The sequence below is a fragment of the Melospiza georgiana genome, chromosome 2 (genome assembly GCF_028018845.1).
Source record: "Melospiza georgiana isolate bMelGeo1 chromosome 2, bMelGeo1.pri, whole genome shotgun sequence".
NCBI lineage: Eukaryota > Metazoa > Chordata > Aves > Passeriformes > Passerellidae > Melospiza > Melospiza georgiana.
The window spans coordinates 70,134,356-70,151,298 of NC_080431.1; the positions used below are offsets into that span (position 1 = coordinate 70,134,356).

Here is a 16,943-nt window from a genome sequence, read left to right on the forward strand (position 1 = left end):
CAACTCCGGCCACGCCTCTTGCCCCGCCCCCTCTCGCAGGCTGCCCGGAGATGGGAGCCGGAGCGGGCGCTGCCCATTGGCCGGCGGCGGGCGGCCCGCTCCGATTGGTCGGCGGCGGCGGCGGTGGGCGGGGCGGACGGCGCGGATTGGCGGGGCCCGCGGGGGTGTGCGCGGGGGGCGGCGGCGCGGAGCGGGCGCTGGGGCCGCGGCCGGGGATGGGGGCGGCCGGCGGTGCGGGCAGCTGAGCGGCGCGGAGCGTCCTGGGCCTCCCCGTCCCGCCCGGCCGTCGCCGCCGTCCCCGCCACCATGAACCGCCTCGGCTCCGGACCCGTGGGCAGCGCCGCCGCCGCCGCCGCCGCCGCCGGGCAGTACCGGGTGTGCGGCAATTGCCGGAAGGTGCCGAGACAGGTATCGGGGGGCGCCCGCAAGGAGGCGGCGGGAGCGGCGGGAGAGGTTTGTGGGGGGATTCGGGGAGCGAGGGGCAGCGGGACAGACTTGGCGGGTGGGACGCGTACGGCGGCAGTGGCCAGAGAGGAAGTGGGCAATAGGGCGGCAGTGGGGCGGGGGATGGAGGAGGGGTGGGATGGGGGCTTCCCAGGAGGAGAGTGTGGGGAGCAGGGGGGAGCGGGGCGAGGGGAACCCGGGGGGCGCCGAGGGTGCCAAGTGCCGCACCCCCATCGCTCCCATCGCCCCCATCCCCCTTGGGACGGCTGTCACTTGCCCAGGCTTGTCCCAGGCTGCCCCCCTGCATCCCGAGGGTTTGGGGGGCGCTCGGCATTGCGGGGCTTGACCTGGGGCCCCGCCGCGCTCGTAAAGTTTATTATCCACGTATTGCAGCGGCGAAACTCACCCCCGCGATCTCCTCAAGTCTTTGTGCGGGGGGGATTTGGGATCAGAGCTTTAAAGGTGTAAGGAAAGCAGCAGGAATGGGCAGCCCCCGGCCCGGCCCGCAGAGCGCAGCCCCGGAGCAGCCCCGGCCGCCTCCCCGATCGCCCGGGGTGCGGCGGCTGCACCCCCGGTGCCCGCATCTGCCTCTCGGGGAGCATCGGTGGAGGTGCTTTTTGTTTGTCCAGCGCAAATGAATTAAAATTGCTGAGCTGTTCAAATGCGCCGAGTCTCCGAGCGCCCGAGATGAACGCGATGCCGGTTTTGCTTTTATTTTAATTCAATCTCTCCCAACACATTTTGCTCCAGGTTGGTTCTTGCAAATGCTAAGAAAGCCTGTAAGTCAATGAGCTCAAATATTTGCGCTCTTTGTCCGAAAACTGTTTTTCTTCCTCTGTGGGTCAGGCCAAGTGCCAATCAAAGTTGTTTTTCAAGCCTCTCTTCCCTGCAGTAGGACTGCTTTTTTCTTTCTTCCCTTTTTTTTTTTTTTTTAAAGGGTTTGGTTTTTGGAAAGGAGGTGTGTATTTAGGGGAGGGGGAGGAGAAACGTTAAAAATCGGTCAGAGAGAAAAGCGGATCTTAAAAATCGTGTTTCTTGAATATTTTAATGGAAACAAAATCTTATTAAATGTGCATGCTTGGTATGTGCAGTTATTTTTTCCATAAACTCTTGGATCATATTACAGTTGATACTCGGTGCTCAGCTCTTAGCTCAGCTTGCGAGAAATGTAATGGATCAGAGAAGCACACATCAGCAGAGTCTGATTTTTAACCATTTCGTTGCAGGACCAAACCCCTTCTTGGCTTTAGCTTGCTGCTGTTCCCACTTAAAGGAAAACAAGTACTTAAAACAGAGAAGTTCTGCAGGGTTAAAGCCTGTAGCAGCTTCAGACTTGACATATGTCTGAAGACATACAAATTACCCAGTGCCAAATATGTCTGTAGAACAAGCAGGGAGGGAGCTTGCTTTGTTCTGCCAAATAATCAAAATGTTTTGTTGACAAATAAAGTGGTGCTTGGCAGCACTTGTAGATCTAAAATTAAATTTAAGTTAGTGAATTTTTTTGAAGTCGTATTCCCATCCTGCTGGGTAGGACTTTTTTGTATACCTCTGTAATATCAGTGGGAGGTAGAAGGTGGGGGCAAGGTTAGATAGTACTTTTCTGGTAATGGGAAACTTGCTGGATTTGATTTATTGTTGTATTTTAATTTTATTTTAAAGTAGTTCAGGGATGATGGTGAAACGTAGGAACCCAGTTGAGTCTGTTGAGGAAGGCAATTTAGTGCTGCTCTTCTTTGGCTGTGGTCATTCCAACCATACAAAATTGGGGAAGAATAAAGGAACTGAGTCATGAAAGCCTCTTGAAAGGTGTTCTGTGCTTTCAGTGGTGGCACTGGGACATGGTTCCATCTCTGTTGTAGGCTGGACAATAAAAACAGAAGTGCAAAGCTTCTGACTACATCTGTCATTATTTAAAAGTTGGTGTAATAAAAATCACTGTAAATTTTAACCTTTTGCACCTCATGGGCAAGCATGCAAGTAGAAGACATGAGGAAAAAACCAAAACAAAATGCTTGATAGAAGCAAGATGTAAATCTGACCTGAATCTTGAGGAGTAATAATCTTCAGATAAGTGCTGCCTCATCTGTTCTTTTGATGGTGTTGGGGTTTTTTTCTTAATGTTCATGTGATAATGTACTGGAAAAAATGATTGGCCTTGGAACATGTTGAATCTCTTCTGCCCTCCTCCGTTTTAAGTCTTTATTTGAAGTCATTTGAATGCTCACAGTTTAGGTAGAGCTGTTGTCAAAATCATAAGGGGCAAAGCAAGCTTTCAACTCAGTGGCATATAATGAAATTTGAAATAGTCTAGCAGGTTTTGGTTTCTCATGGGTGAAGGTAAGTTTCTCTTTCAGCTGGGAAACAGGAAAAGCTAGATGCAGCACTTTATGCTTCATTCAATTTCAGATTAATCAAAGTTACATTTATTATGGAAAGTTCTATGAGGGCAGCACTGAGAATCTTGCTAAGGATGAAACCTATTATTGGTTGAAGAAGGTTTCTCATAATAAAAGGATATATATTCCAGTTGAGTTTATTGTTATGGCATTCTATAGATAATCAGATCTGCTTGCAGAAGAATTGTTGCTAATCAGAAGGGCTTAGACAGTCACAGGTACAACAACTGCATCCTTATTTGGTTTAGGAGGAAAAAGAAAAGGACAGCCAGTAATAGGTGATTATAGGTGATACTGTCTTGGGTTTGGTGAGTGAGCTTGTTGAACACACAACCCAGGCTAATGCTTTTAAAAATCAGTTTTAAATACATGGAGGAATGACCAAAACAAGCGGAGTAGCTGTGGTTCATGGGATGGATGATCAGCCTTTGTAACAAACCTTGGCATACCAGGAGGGGAAAGTGCCCAGCAGGGCACAGAGGTGCTGTTGCCAAGTCTTTCCTAGAGGTGCCTGAGAGTTGCTGCCACTTCAGTAACCAGGACAGCTCCAGCTCTCCCTTGGAAAATACATGTAGGGGAGTCCCTGGGCAGGGGAGCTCCAGGGTGTTATCCTGCAGCCTGATGGAAACCCAAGGTTCTCTTGCCTAAACAAAATCAATATCCAAGCAAGAAATAAGAGAATATTATATAGGAAGAGCTCAGTGTTTATTTGGATAAATCACTGCTTCAAGAAGGCTTTTAGGAATGAGCAAAAAGTCTTCAGGGGATGGAAAATTCCTGATATGTCAGGAAATGTAGGAACAGGGAGGATTTGCCAACTGTTCAAGCTTGGTTGCAAATTGCAAAGCGTGTGAAGTAAAAGGTTCTTTTGCGTGTACATACAAGTTGGTAGGACAGAAAAGTATAAACGTGGTTCCAGGATTGAATATTTGGTTTGTGTCAGATTTCAGTGAGGGAGATAGAAGAGCAGTGGCCAGGTGTGTGACAGGGGAGTGTGGTTTAAAAGCAACCTTCAGTGTTGGTGAGGTGGAAGTGGAGCTGACTTAGCTGACCCTCCTGGCCTGAGCCAGTGTCTGTTCTGGAGTGCAGCATCAAGGCATATTAAATCCAGGCCTTTCCTGGTATTTATAGACCTACCTGATCAGGGTGATATGTGAGAGGGGAAATACCCATAAAAATGATGGACATAATTTGCTCCTCATCCTCCCATGCATGTCTCCTCCTTTAGTACAACTCTCAATATGTACAAAGTTACTAAAGCAAATATGAAAAAAAAAATATTACATGATATCACCAAAAGCAGGCCATTCTAGACTAATGTAGTGGTCTTCTGTTAATAAGACAGCTACTAGAGTGTCCTCTTTAAAAAACTTTCAATGGACTAAAACTGCACTGTAGTCATTAAACATCTGAAGTAACATCAAAGGTTTAACTTGACACTGCAAGTCAGTGCTAATTAAATATTTGTATTTACTTACATCAAATGTTCTATATATCAAAAAGTTTAACTGGATTTGAAAACTGTTTGCACAAATTCATAACAGAAAAATTAAACAACACATGTAAATATGAAATAGCAACACCTCTCAGTATAGTTTCTGTGTGCTTTCCTGGCTGTTACATGTATCCTGTTGTCCCCTGGCAGTGACAGGTTACTGGGCAGGAGGGACCTTTGATCTGACACAGTTTGTCTATTTTTCTGTTACTGTTAATTACAGGGATTAGGAATTGAAGAGAATGGGAATTATGGTTGGCCATGCTGGAAGGAGAAGTTGCTGTGCTGAGAGGACAATACAAGTGATAAATGTTGTTGGTCCAGGGAGACAGGGACATTTCATGGAGAGCTGGGAGATGTTGAGCACAGGCATAGTTAAAGTGGTGTGAAATCCAGTGGTGTGAAAGGTGAGAGTTACAGGCTTGGCTGTTTGCTGCTGATCACTTTAATAAGAGCAGCTCCTTGGAAGGAGCAGGGAGAAGGATGCCAGTGCAGGAGCAGCACCTTCCTGTCCCCCTGCAGGGCTGTGATGCTGAAGAGGAGGGAAGCTGGGAAGGATGGTCCCTAATTAAACAGGCCCAGAGGGGAGCTGGCTGGGTGCTGGGAGAAAGGGTGTGCTGATTTTGCAGAAGGAAACTAAAAAAGTTTGGTTTTTTAATCCAGCAGAAACAAAGGCTAAGAGGGATATGATCAGTGTCTATAAATACATCTCATGGTAAGAGCAAGCGAGGAGAAATTAGCTCAAGAGTAGATGGATGTAATATGGTCATAAATAATTTAGGCTGGAAAATTGAAGTGTCCACAGGTATGAGGATCTGGAAGAGTTTGTTCTAGTTCTGATGCTGCCAAAAAAAGCACCTGCTTTTAAGATAGAAAAATGTGTGAACATCATTAAATGATGCTGTGCTTACAATAGCACTAACCTGGGCTCAGGGAGTTGAGGTCATATCCAAAAAAAAAGAAAAGACACACTTTCATTCACATTATTCTTCTGTGTGGGTGAATAAGAAAGTAGCCCAAAAGTGAGCCAAAAATAGTTTAATGTCAGGTCTCATAAGCCTGTGTAAGTTAAAATATGTGTCACCATGAGTCATGAAGATGCATGGAGATGCTGTTACCTGCACTGTAAAAATCCAGAGGCCTTTCAAGGATATCTCAGTTATTTTGAGGGAAGTCAACCTGGTTCAGTCTATTCTGAGCATAGGCAAACCAGAGTTGCTATGTCGTTGCTTGGAAAACACCTTGGGTTTTCCACAATGCAGCACTTTCTTCTTTTTTTTGTTGTTGTTGTTGTTGTTGTTGTTTGTTGTTGTGCTGCATAGTCTAGTTGGCTTTGGAAATCTCATCAACAAATGTTGGCTGTCACAGAGAATCTTAATTTGTAAAACCAAATTATGTCTTCTATAGTTTGATGCCTCTTAATAATAATCTCTCTTCACATTGTAGGGGGTGTGAGGAGCTGCCTAGATGGCTTTAAATCTTCAATATGTTTCTTCTTAAAGGAGTTCTCAAAATTATTTGCAAAGTCTGTCGTGAAAAATCAACTCTGTTTTCATTGGTTCTAATTTTAGCAACATTCTGTTGTGTAAAACATTGTGTCTGCCTTCAGTGTTTGTGTCTCCCAGTTCCCTGGAACCCTGGTGAAACATGGTGAAACCAGCTCAGGTCACTCCTCCAACTAATCCTGCATGCACAGCTGGGGGACAAGATGGAATTTTTAGGATCCAAAAATGTAAAGGTGTAAACCAAGAGCAACAAACTAAACTTTTTAGGGCAGTTAAAGTTGACAGCAACAGGTCCCTCACTCTCATAATTCACTCTCATTTTTTTATTGAAAGATTTGATTTAAAAAAACTCCCAACAAATGAACAACTAAGAACAAGGTTCTTTCCTGTGAAATAAATGCAGTGAAAATCCAGAGCTGGGTGGTTTCTCTCCTTCCCCATCCTCATGAGTGTTTCAGTAATTTGTACCTTTTCAGAATCTGATCCATTTAACTGGTTGTTCTCCCATCCCCTGAGTAGAGTCTTTGTATCCTGAAATCAAAGGGCAGTATTGCTCTTTGCGCATGTATGCTGGTCCTAAGGCTGCCTGGGTTCTCCCACTTTTGCCTTAAAAACTACTGTAAAGAAACTTCCTTGTGTTTTCCTAGTTTTGCTGGCTGAAAATGAGATGGCAGAACTATTAAATTTTCATTAGACCTGTAATGAGAGTGGCATGAGTGAAATGAACCTCTGGTGAACGATGCTGTTTTGCAATGAAAAGCTGTAAGAGGTGGCCTTGTAGCAACCATGTTCATTTAGAGTAGTCATTCTATTAAAAAAAAAAAAAAAGAACAAAAGCAAAAACACGATCTTTCCTGAATTACAGGGAGGGAATGGAGGTGAGAAAGGAAAGAAAGTGAGCTGGAGGATTTTCTTCAAAAGAAACTTTGAGGTTTAGTGTTGCGAGTGGGTTAGCCGAGTGTGGAGGTTGTCTTCTGCTAGACTTACTTCTGGGAGTGGAGCATTGCATTAGCCAAATCACCGGCTGTGGTTCGGAGATGTGGACTCTGTGAACATTTGCTTTAAATTTATGCATATTACTTAATTAGGGCTTCAAATCTCACATCTCTTTAAATGGCAGTGTTTTGAAATCTGAAAAAAAATACTATGGTTCATTAAGCATCCTTGGTTTTTCCTCTCTCCCACATTGGTGAGGGAGCTGCTAATACTCATTTAATTCTTGATTTGAACTGGTTTTTTTTCTGGCTAGGGAGATTTGAGAGAGAGAAGATAGTGGTATAATTCTCCCCTGGCTGTGCATAGCTGGGGTCTGGAGATTTTATTATCAGATTTCCATTTACAGGGCTAGAGAAAAATGGGGGATCTCAAGCATAGTTTGCGTGTCCGGGCTGAATATTGGCTTTTGTCTAAGTGGGTCAGGATGGACCAGGGGGAAATGGGGCATTTTCAGTAGAAAAGAAATTTGAATTCTCAGGAGGGAGACCTCAGTTAATGAGAAATTGCACCTCATCATCTTTGGAAAAACCTGTATGGAAATAATTTATGCTGTTTAATTTCTCTGTTCTTTGCAGGTGTTCCTGTTTGTATGCAGAGGTGCTCCCCATTGTTGTCTCTGCAGCCCAGCCTGGTAGTCTTTGTGCTTTGAGTAGAAGCTATAGGAAACGTAATGCAGATGAATCAAATTGGGAAATGCCATTAGAGGGGAGTAGGGAGACTCTCCACAAACAATTTTTTTCTGATTGTTTGCCTATCCATGAAATACATTACAGATAGTTCAAGAAATTCTATGCAGTTCTTGGTATGCCATCCTGGGCAGAGCAGTGTTACTGATAACAGGGGAGGCATGATCAAGGGGTATTAATTTTAAATGTCTCTCTTAATTACTAGTTTCAAATTTTTATTATAGGATGCTTCTTGCATATCAGACATTAGATAACTATCACTTGGGCCAAAATACTGGTAGAGATGGTAGACAATATTATGTGTTTATGAAGCTGAATAACTATTTTGTTCCTGTTACAGACCATATCAACCACTTATTTATTCAGATATCTTCCTTCTCACATCATTCTTAAAATGAGAGGAAGGTGTTTTGAAGCATGGGCTTTTTTCTTGTGGGCATAATCTTTGTGGCAGTCATGGATTTAAGTTAGGGAGAGGCTGATGTAAGTGATGGTGCTCAGGGTAAGAGACAGAAGTCAGTGCTCTTAGTCGAGCAAGATATATTAATTCTTTCCTGAATGTCCCTGGTTACCTGAATTAGGGTAAGATAAATAAACAGATACAACCTCCTGATTAAACATCTTTTGTTGTTGTTAATGACTCTCATGTTACTCCTAAGGTAAGCACCTTGTTTTGTTAGACTAGCAATGGATTTCTAATGGATTCTGAGCTCAGCCTCCAACCTTTTGAACTTGGTAATAGTGTGAGGCTACCTGTAGTCCCCCTCCTCAGGGGATCAGGTGGTAAAAAGCAATAATGGAGTGGAATATGAAGTATTCTTGGCTCCATGTGTTGAGAGTAGGCTGGAACAGAAGTAATAAGTCTTTATCACAAGGGAATATGGTGTGGTCAGTGTGTGGACCACCCTTTGGCTTGTGATTTAAGTCTTCCAACAAACACTAATTTAGGTTAAAGTGTAGGAAAGCCAGGAGGAATCGCATTCATGAGAATTCTTTGGAGTCATAGATCTGTTACCTCTGCAAGTGCAAAAGACATTTAGAAGAAAAGTAAAAGATAACTTGAAAATCAGATTTTTATCTATTCAGAATGAGCAGTAAAGTCATAAATACAGTGAATATGTCTCAATTGCTGCAGTTTGGAATCAAAATGTGTAATTGTGTATCTGTTTTAAAGCATATTAAATTTCAAATTAGTTTTGTCATTAAACTGGAGAGAAATGTAAATTCCTTCAGAGTCATTTGACACTTTATAGGATGGATTAAAATTGTTCCTTAGAAGGGAGGAATGGTTGCAGGAATGACTCCTCACTTAACATTTTCAAATGAAAATTCATGCTTCTGAGCAATTGCACATAACCTCAGTAAACAGAGTTATGCTCATGACAGTGAAGGAATACAAGCTGTCTTGGTGTAAACCATTCTAGAGCAGTACACATCTGCTTATTCAAAGTCATCATTTATTTGTCTCTGGGCAGTTTGTTATTGGATTGGATTTGCTCTGGCTGATACTAACAGAACAATTGAAAGCTAGCATATGTTCTCTCCTCCATATGAATTCTGCAGTTAAAAACTGTTTAATAAGACAGTGTCTTAACAGTGTTGAACCTAATTTAATAGCACGTGCTTGTAAATATGTTTAATATCTCCTGCTGTAGCATGTGGTAAAGGGAATATAGTTACATTATTGTCTAAATGTATCTGGAGGGGTTTTGGCCATATGGTTCTAAATCTGTTTTAAAGTAATTATGCCTATTAACTAAAAAAATAAAAAATATTCCCCTCTGAGTTGATTGACATTCCTCTCAGTAAAGCACCCTCCTTGCTGATTAGAGGTGTGGAAATAGTAATTTGTTCTAGCATTTAGAAATTTGATTAGACCTCTAATGAAATGGAGCGCCTACATGCTGTCTAAATATTCTACCTGACACCAGCTGGATCTCATCCAGTGTGGAAGAACACTTGAAACGTTGCTTTACTACAATATGTTCTGTGTCTTGAAGTCAACGTGCTGCCTGCATGCAAATACCCACTGGCTATTCAGCAGGCAGAGCAAACCTTGTGCCTCCCTGGAAATCAGCATCAGGATGTGACTATTCCAGTGAGCAGTGATTCCCTGACTGCAATATCTGGCTTAGAGTTAGAAAATTAAGGCAACTGTTAATAGAGAAGTAACTCTGTAAGCTGGACTTCAGGTGCTTGTGCACATACATTATACACAGCTTGATGTGTATATGAGGTAGAAACATGCTGAAGTTCCCACTTTGTCCCTGTTGTACGGTAATAAGGTGATAACCACACACTATTGATAAGAATTTAAAGTTGAAGCACCACATTTCTCTCCCCATTATGAGCTGGCTCCTTCAGTTCCCTCCGAAGCTGATTGCAACACCCATTATATGCAGTGGCAGCTGTTCAAGCACCCATGTTTTGTAAGTCCTCTTTAATTCAGTTGCAGCCAATTTCACTCTAGACCACTATGGCTAGAAAACTCTGAATTGGAACTCTGTTAATATCCTGTGGTGGAAACTTCCAGTCTCTAGTAGTAGGAGATGTATCAAAATACTTAAGGAACACTTGAGGTGCTTGGTATTCGTGAGTCAACAGTTCATTTTGATTGGTTGCCTTCTCCCTGTGAAATCCAGAAGACAGGTTCTAATACATCTCACTAGAATCAGACATGGCCTTTTGTGTTCTTTCTTTTCTTTTGTTTTTTGGAGTTTTTTTTCAGTTCTGTTTCTCCACCATATTTAATATTTTTACATTTTGCAGTTGTCACATTTAAACAAATGCAGTGGTTGAACTAGAAAAACTCCTGACTAGTTTATGCCATATTAATGGTTCACAGAATATTTTCATCTTCTTTTCCCTCCAGAAAACACAAACAAATTGTTCAATTATGTTATTACTTTAAGTTTTGTGTTGCTGAGGAAAGACTGGATGAGGCAGTAACATTTGGGGTCATTCAAGTAGAATCTGCTTTGAAATAAGTGATTTTTATTCCAGCAATTTAAAAGTTGTCTCACTTCTGTGCTGGTGCTTGACAAGTAGTTAGGAGGAAAGGTGTGTTGGTTGAAAAGGTCAGCTTAACGTAATTAAAGGCTGAAGGAGCCTGCAGCCAGCATTGTAGTTCTTCAGAAGACATGGAGCTTGGTGCCTCTTCCAGCAGGCAGAGTCCAAGGGGAAGGAAAGCAGGCTGCAGCCATGGAGGGTTTGCTGCAAACATCTTTCACACATGGCTTAGAAGAGCAGGAGGGGGAAGGAGGGTCTCCCTCCGTGCCCCTGCTCTTTAGGCCACTAATGCCAAAGGTATTAGATAAAGGTGTAGTTACTTGACCTATTTATCCAACAGAAACTCGCCATACAAGCAAAAGCAGTTTGACTATCCAGTGCTGTTGCTGTTTTGTATGGAACACTCCTTGGAGTTAAGCTGTGCCTCATGAATGCATAGAGGCAGCATCCAGCCATCCAAAATGATTAATTTGTCTTGTTTGAGAAGGTAGGTCTATGGCGTCAGTCCTTGTTTCCCAGAAAAGCTGGACGAAAAATTGCACCTCTGTCTGTATAGAGGTAGGGCTGGGGCAAGTAAAGGCTGTGAATATGTCTCCTTGGAGCTGTGTTTACTCTGGTGAAAAGGTCTCAGTTTGGGTTTGGTGACTTCATTAAGAAAAAGGGCAAGTCAAGTGGAAGGCAATGAAGAACCTTATTAGGCAGTGCATGTAAATCACTCTCTCGTAGCTACAGAAGTCATTATTCAAACAGTATAAAATAAGTGAGTTTATTAAGTGAGTTTATTAATTTTTTTAATTTATTTATTGCTGGTGCTTTTTTTTTTTTTTTTTTTTTTTTTTTTGTAGAGTCATTAAGTCACCAAACTGTAGCAAAAGCCCTCTTAGTAAAAGTATAGGCAGTACTCTGAGAAAATGGTAGCACCTGCCAGCAGAGGCTAGAGGTAAATCTGAAGTTCTGTCAATCTGCTGGCTTGGGTGGCTGGAGAGAGCAGGAATAGCTGATCTGTCTCTGGATGAATCCTGTATTTACATACAATAAATCTTCTCTAACAGTTAGGAGTCTTCATTTTTGAAAATAAGCATATCTTTTAAGCTCCATCATGAAAATACATTTGTATCTTAGGTCTTTGCTGCCACCAGCTCAGCTACATTAAGTCAGTGTGTTTCGAAGATTGTATCTCACTAATGACTCACTTTGGTAAGATGTAACTTAAGATGCAAAATGTTCTTTAAAAAAAAAAAAGGGAAGAAACAGCCTGACTGCAAGAATTCTTATGGTCGTTCCAGCAAGTCGGTGGCTTGCGAATGTGCTACGGGGATGAAGCCTTTCCCTGTCTGTCTCTTAGCCAGACTTTCCCAGACTAATCAAATGTAAAACAGTGTGTCAGCTCCCTGCTCATTGTAAAACAGTCTCCTGCCTTTGCAAACAAGACTCCTTGCAGAAATAATTTGTTCTAATTGGTGACCATTTTAGGATTTCCTATCAGGTGAAAAATCAAAAGGGCTCACCCATGGTTTTCCATCTGTGGCCTAGCACCTATAGGATTTTTCTGGGCTTCCTTCAGGAAGACTGTGTAAGAAGACTTACTTCAGAAAACTCAGAGGCATGGTGTGGATGCCACCTCCTTCTGAAAAATGCTTACAAGTCAACTAATCAAAAGAGGCTTAAACTCCTGGCTTAGACAGCAAGGCGCTCGCTCTTGGAAATTGTACCTTTAGGCTAGACATAAAGCATGTTAGTCAGGGAGATTTTATTTTTGTCTGGCACATTCTCTCTGTTTGAGTCATCAGCCAAAGAAAGATGGAGGAAAAAAGGTGCTTGTCTTAAAGCAGGAGGATATTGCTCCTTTTGGATGTCCAGGAGGGCTATCCCTTCCCAGGCAGAGCAAGGAGAACATCATCAGTGTGCCTTACATTGCTTGAACTGTTGCAAAGATGTCAGAGACCATCAGTTGTACACGAGCATTTGTCCAAGAAACTTGTGCCAAGGGGGCTTCTCATTTTCTTTTAAAAGCTTTTCAATGGATTAACTTATAATTTAAGGAACATCAGCTACAAATTTTGCTATAAATTAGAAACCTTATGTTTCTGGCTCATGTTTTCATGTTTGATGTTGTCTTGAATGTGAATGCAAAAGGGTTAAAGTTCTCCATGGTGAGATAGCATAGGCAAAATATACTTTTCTTCCAGTACCATCTATCTAAACAAACATCCTCTGCCCATTAGGTGAGTAGTGAAGATCATAAGTATATTGTCTTCATGTTTTAAGGCATTAAAACATAAAGATAATAGGCATTTTGTCCTTCACCTTTTTCAAATCTAAATTGAGGACATTTCTGACGAGGTGCATTTAGAAAATGGGAATAATAACACCAACTTCCTAAAACCATATTAGTAAAGAATTAAAGTGTAATGTACTTCAGATTCTGAAGTAAATGATATGATACCACTTGTGTTGAACAGGCAGTGCAGGAATGTGCTCACCCAGGCACTAAGGAGCTCCATAACATGGCTTGCATCATCTACCCTGGATTAGCACAATGCTTATTTCTGAAATGGTTCAGTTTAGCTAAAATGCTTCCTTGCTTGGGGGATGTCAATTCCTGTCTCTATTAGAAAATAAGTTCCATTTTTAATAGGACATAAAAAATAAGTATTATCTTCATGCCAATCTATTGCAGATATATGAGAACATTAGGGCAGATACAGTAGGTTGGATTGCAACTCAGATTCCAGTCCCTGACAGTGGCCAGGGGAAGATATCAAAGAAAGGAGACACAAAATGGAGCAGTTTGTTATGCACTCCCACAGCACTACCTCTATCCATTTGAAATCTTCCTGAGCTGGAGGTGAATTTTCTGTATTTAATAACTGTTCTTCTATTTCTCTTCCATGAACTTGAACACTTCACTTTTAAACACACTCTGGGCTTTTTGTCCTTCGCATCTTACAGCAAGGATTTCCACAGCTTAGTTGCACATTGTGGAAAAAGCTAAGTATCTCTGCTTGAGCTTGTCGCCTGCTGGTTGGTTGATAATTTTTTATTGAAGGTGGCACAAGCACACTATGCATGGACTGTGACAGCAAGGAGGCAATCAATTAAAATAAAGATGTTGCTTGTGACAGCAGCATCTTCAGTTCAGAGTTGCTATTTCTAAGACTCAAGCTACTGTGTTTCACAATCCTGTATGAAAAAGATGGCAGAAAACTAGCTAAAGGAGCTCCAGTACTGAGCAGAGCACATTTCCCTCTTTAATCTGTGTGAGAGGATTTTGTTTTCTAAAGCTTGGCAAGTTACTTCCATGTCACTTAAGACAGTTCATACACAGAGATTCAAAATAACTGCTATGATCATTTGGTACATTAAAGGTATGGGAAAAACAGTTTGAAAGCCCATGCTTGTGCCATTTGTTTGACTTTCTTATGTCTGAAGAGAATTTGGTTTTATGTACTACTTGGTTAGTGAAAGGTGCTTTGGAGTGTATGTCTGCAGCAGCATTTACTACTCAGCAAAGAGATGGTCTCCTAGAAATTTTTATTGAGCCGAAAACACTACAAGGACATGGATTTATCAGAAAGGAGTGTTGGCAGGAATACATGCTAAGTTTATTTCTGGAGGGTGGGGCTTCTGCTCATGTACCTATTCCCTGAAATGCAATAAAGAAGCACCTGTGATGTGCTCCAGGTAGCAAAACATATCTCTGCAGCGGATTTGTTGCTCTTCTGATAAAATTCAGACTTCCCACTTATATGTCCTGGTTCAATGGCCAATCGGGGGAGCTGGCAGAGTGCACCTCCTACTGAATTTTAAAAGAACAACTACAAGAAGAGTAAGCTGTACAGTGACATTGCAGGGTGAAAAGGAGTGGAAATGCCTGGGAAGCTGGATTGTGTGATCTAAAATCTCATAGTTACAGGTCAAACAGGTTTTCACATGGAAAAGGTCCTCAACCTTTGCCTTCTCAAGTTAAATTCTGTGGTGGATTTCCACCACACTCAGCTTGTGAAGTTTTTTCAGTGTTTGGTAGCCTGCAAACATCAAGTGTTTGACATTAGTCACAAACATTGCTTGAATAACATCTCAGGCAGCAAAATACTTTCTGTGGCCAGGAGACTAGTGCAGGAGACCTTGTTGCTTTTGGTAGTCTGTCATGCAGGTAAGTTGAAGCTGGGAAGGAAAATAATTTTAGTGAGCTGGTGCAGAGGTCAGAGCCCAGCTTCCTCCCCTTCAGCTGTGGGGGACTGAGATGCTAATCAGAGGAAGATATTGTTGTTATTTTTCCATTAAAGTGCAAAGGTAGGACTCCATATTTGCTGTTAGCAGATCTCTTTATGTTCACTCTGAGCTGTCAAGCTTCATCCTTTTAACTGGAAACTCAGCAGTGGCTGACTCAACATTTGTCTGGTTTCTCAAGCCTGTTGTGCAGCAGAGCTTCATGTGCCTGCCTGACTTAGGAACTGTTAACCAAGGACTTCTTCAAAACCAGTGAATCTCAAGAACTTCTTTAAAGCTGACTTGTAGAAGAGCAGCAGTTGTGCTAGTGACTGCAATGTAGGCATAACCTCAAGAGTCTTACCTTGGTAAACATCCAAATCCTAATGTTTTAGGGCACACTGTGCCTAAAATCTCTCTCTCTCTGCTGTTTGTCATAATGAATGCAACACCAGTAACAAAGAGGAGAGATGAGAGAATGCAGCCTTGATGATGGTCTAGTTAAAAATTCAACCGGTTTGTTTTTATAGTAACATGCTGTTAAATGCATCTTCTTTTCTATAAACCCTTGGTGATGATGTCTCTGCTGAAATACTGTAGCATTTGAAGTTTTTCTAGCATGAATTGCAGTGGATTCCTTTCAAGACTTTCTTTTAAAAATTGTCAGAGTGTTGTGCAGTGTACTGCCTTTACATCAATTTAGTGTTTCAATCATTTAGTATCTTTGAAATACTTGGAAAAACCAAAACCAAACAACAAAAAACCACCAAACCCTGGGCCGCTTTCTTAGCAGTAGGAGGATGCCATTATGCATTTACAGTATGGATGAATACCATTCTATTTTGCTTGCTTACAAGGCATGCCTTTTGGACAATACTTCTATTAAAAATTCGGTAGAGCATTCTTGGGAGACAGTTCTGCCAGAGATACATGATGGATTTGCATACCCCAGGGGTCTTTCTCTCTTTTTGTTTTTTAATCTCCAGTTGGCAGTATGCCAAATAAATCAAATGTGTGTGTGTGTGTGTTTATGAATTGAAGTATTTAACCATTCAATTACTGCATTGGAAAGAGGCTGTGCTCTCAGTCATTAATTTAGGTATGAATTCAGGCCTGTCAAAGCAGCTGCTGTTCTGTCTGCACTTGGTAGCAAATGTTTGCTGTACCTGTTGGCAGTGTTCTGCTGCATGGATCCAATGGGGAGGTCAATCCAGTCTCTCCCTGAGAGGATGGAGGCCACACGTGTCACCACAGTCACTGCCCTTGCCCACGCTGAGCCTGCAGCCTCCTGAGCTCATGGGACCCTTCTGGCAGAGCAAAACCAGGCTTGCTTAGATGGGCTGTGCTCAGGCAGGACAAGGCAGCCCTCTGCAAGGAGGCAGGGGATTAAAGGATATGCTGTGCTGCTTCAGAGAGCCTTTCTCAACACGCAGCGCTCCTGTCCTGGCTGATGAGCAGCCAGATTAACTCTGTGCAGTTCTGCAGTTTTGCCAACTTAATGGCTAAAGGCTATGTTCTCCAAACTAGATAATGCTGGTCTGTCTCAGTATGTCAGATGTGGACTAAACCTGAAGGTGGAAGGGAGCCAAGGTACAGATGAGACAAGTCCCAGCTAAAACCACTGAAGTTTTCTAACTTTTGCTCTTAATATCTGGTGCTGTTGAAACATAGAAAATGCTTTTCTGCTGTGCTTGTAGTGTATTGAGTCATCTAGACATTCACTCACAAGATCTTCTGTCCTGAGGGCAGTTTTTGAGGAGCACACAACTCCAGTCTTACTGCTGGGTGTGCAGGGAGGGAAGGAGGAAGTTCTCCATGGATGGATGAGAGAAGCATTGTTTCTCCTTTTTTCTATTTTCCCCATAATTTTGATTTTGATTTTTTGTTTTGTTTGGTTTTTTGAGCAGTTTTTTGAAGGCTGAAATAGACCAGAAGACCATTTGTTGTCTGCTGGTGATGCATGTTTTGCTGGTCTTCAGACCAATACGTGGTTAGCCATGAAGTCCTTTTAGTCTATGGTGAAAATTCAGGCTTTTCCATGACACAGTTGTTCTCATCCTGAGTTAGACATCACTTTCCTTTTTTCATTTGAACCAGCAGGCAGCTGGCTGACTCTGATTTGAGTGCTTGTGTTTGGTCAGTTGAGTTTCATCCTTGGTATCTGAGAACAACTGGGGCATGAGTGAAAAGTCAGCCT

General features: G+C 42.3%; 1 protein-coding gene across 2 annotated transcripts in view; it reads left to right on the top strand.

Moving 5' to 3' along the window:
• Nucleotides 1-253: 253 nt before the first annotated feature.
• Nucleotides 254-16,943, top strand: part of SESN3 (sestrin 3) — a 44,860-nt gene continuing 28,170 nt past the window's right edge. For both annotated transcript variants that reach the window (XM_058045019.1, XM_058045020.1), the window contains exon 1: nucleotides 254-408. In XM_058045019.1, the coding sequence (XP_057901002.1) occupies nucleotides 307-408 (102 nt within the window). In that variant the 5' untranslated portion in view covers nucleotides 254-306. The remainder of the gene's footprint in view (nucleotides 409-16,943) is intronic.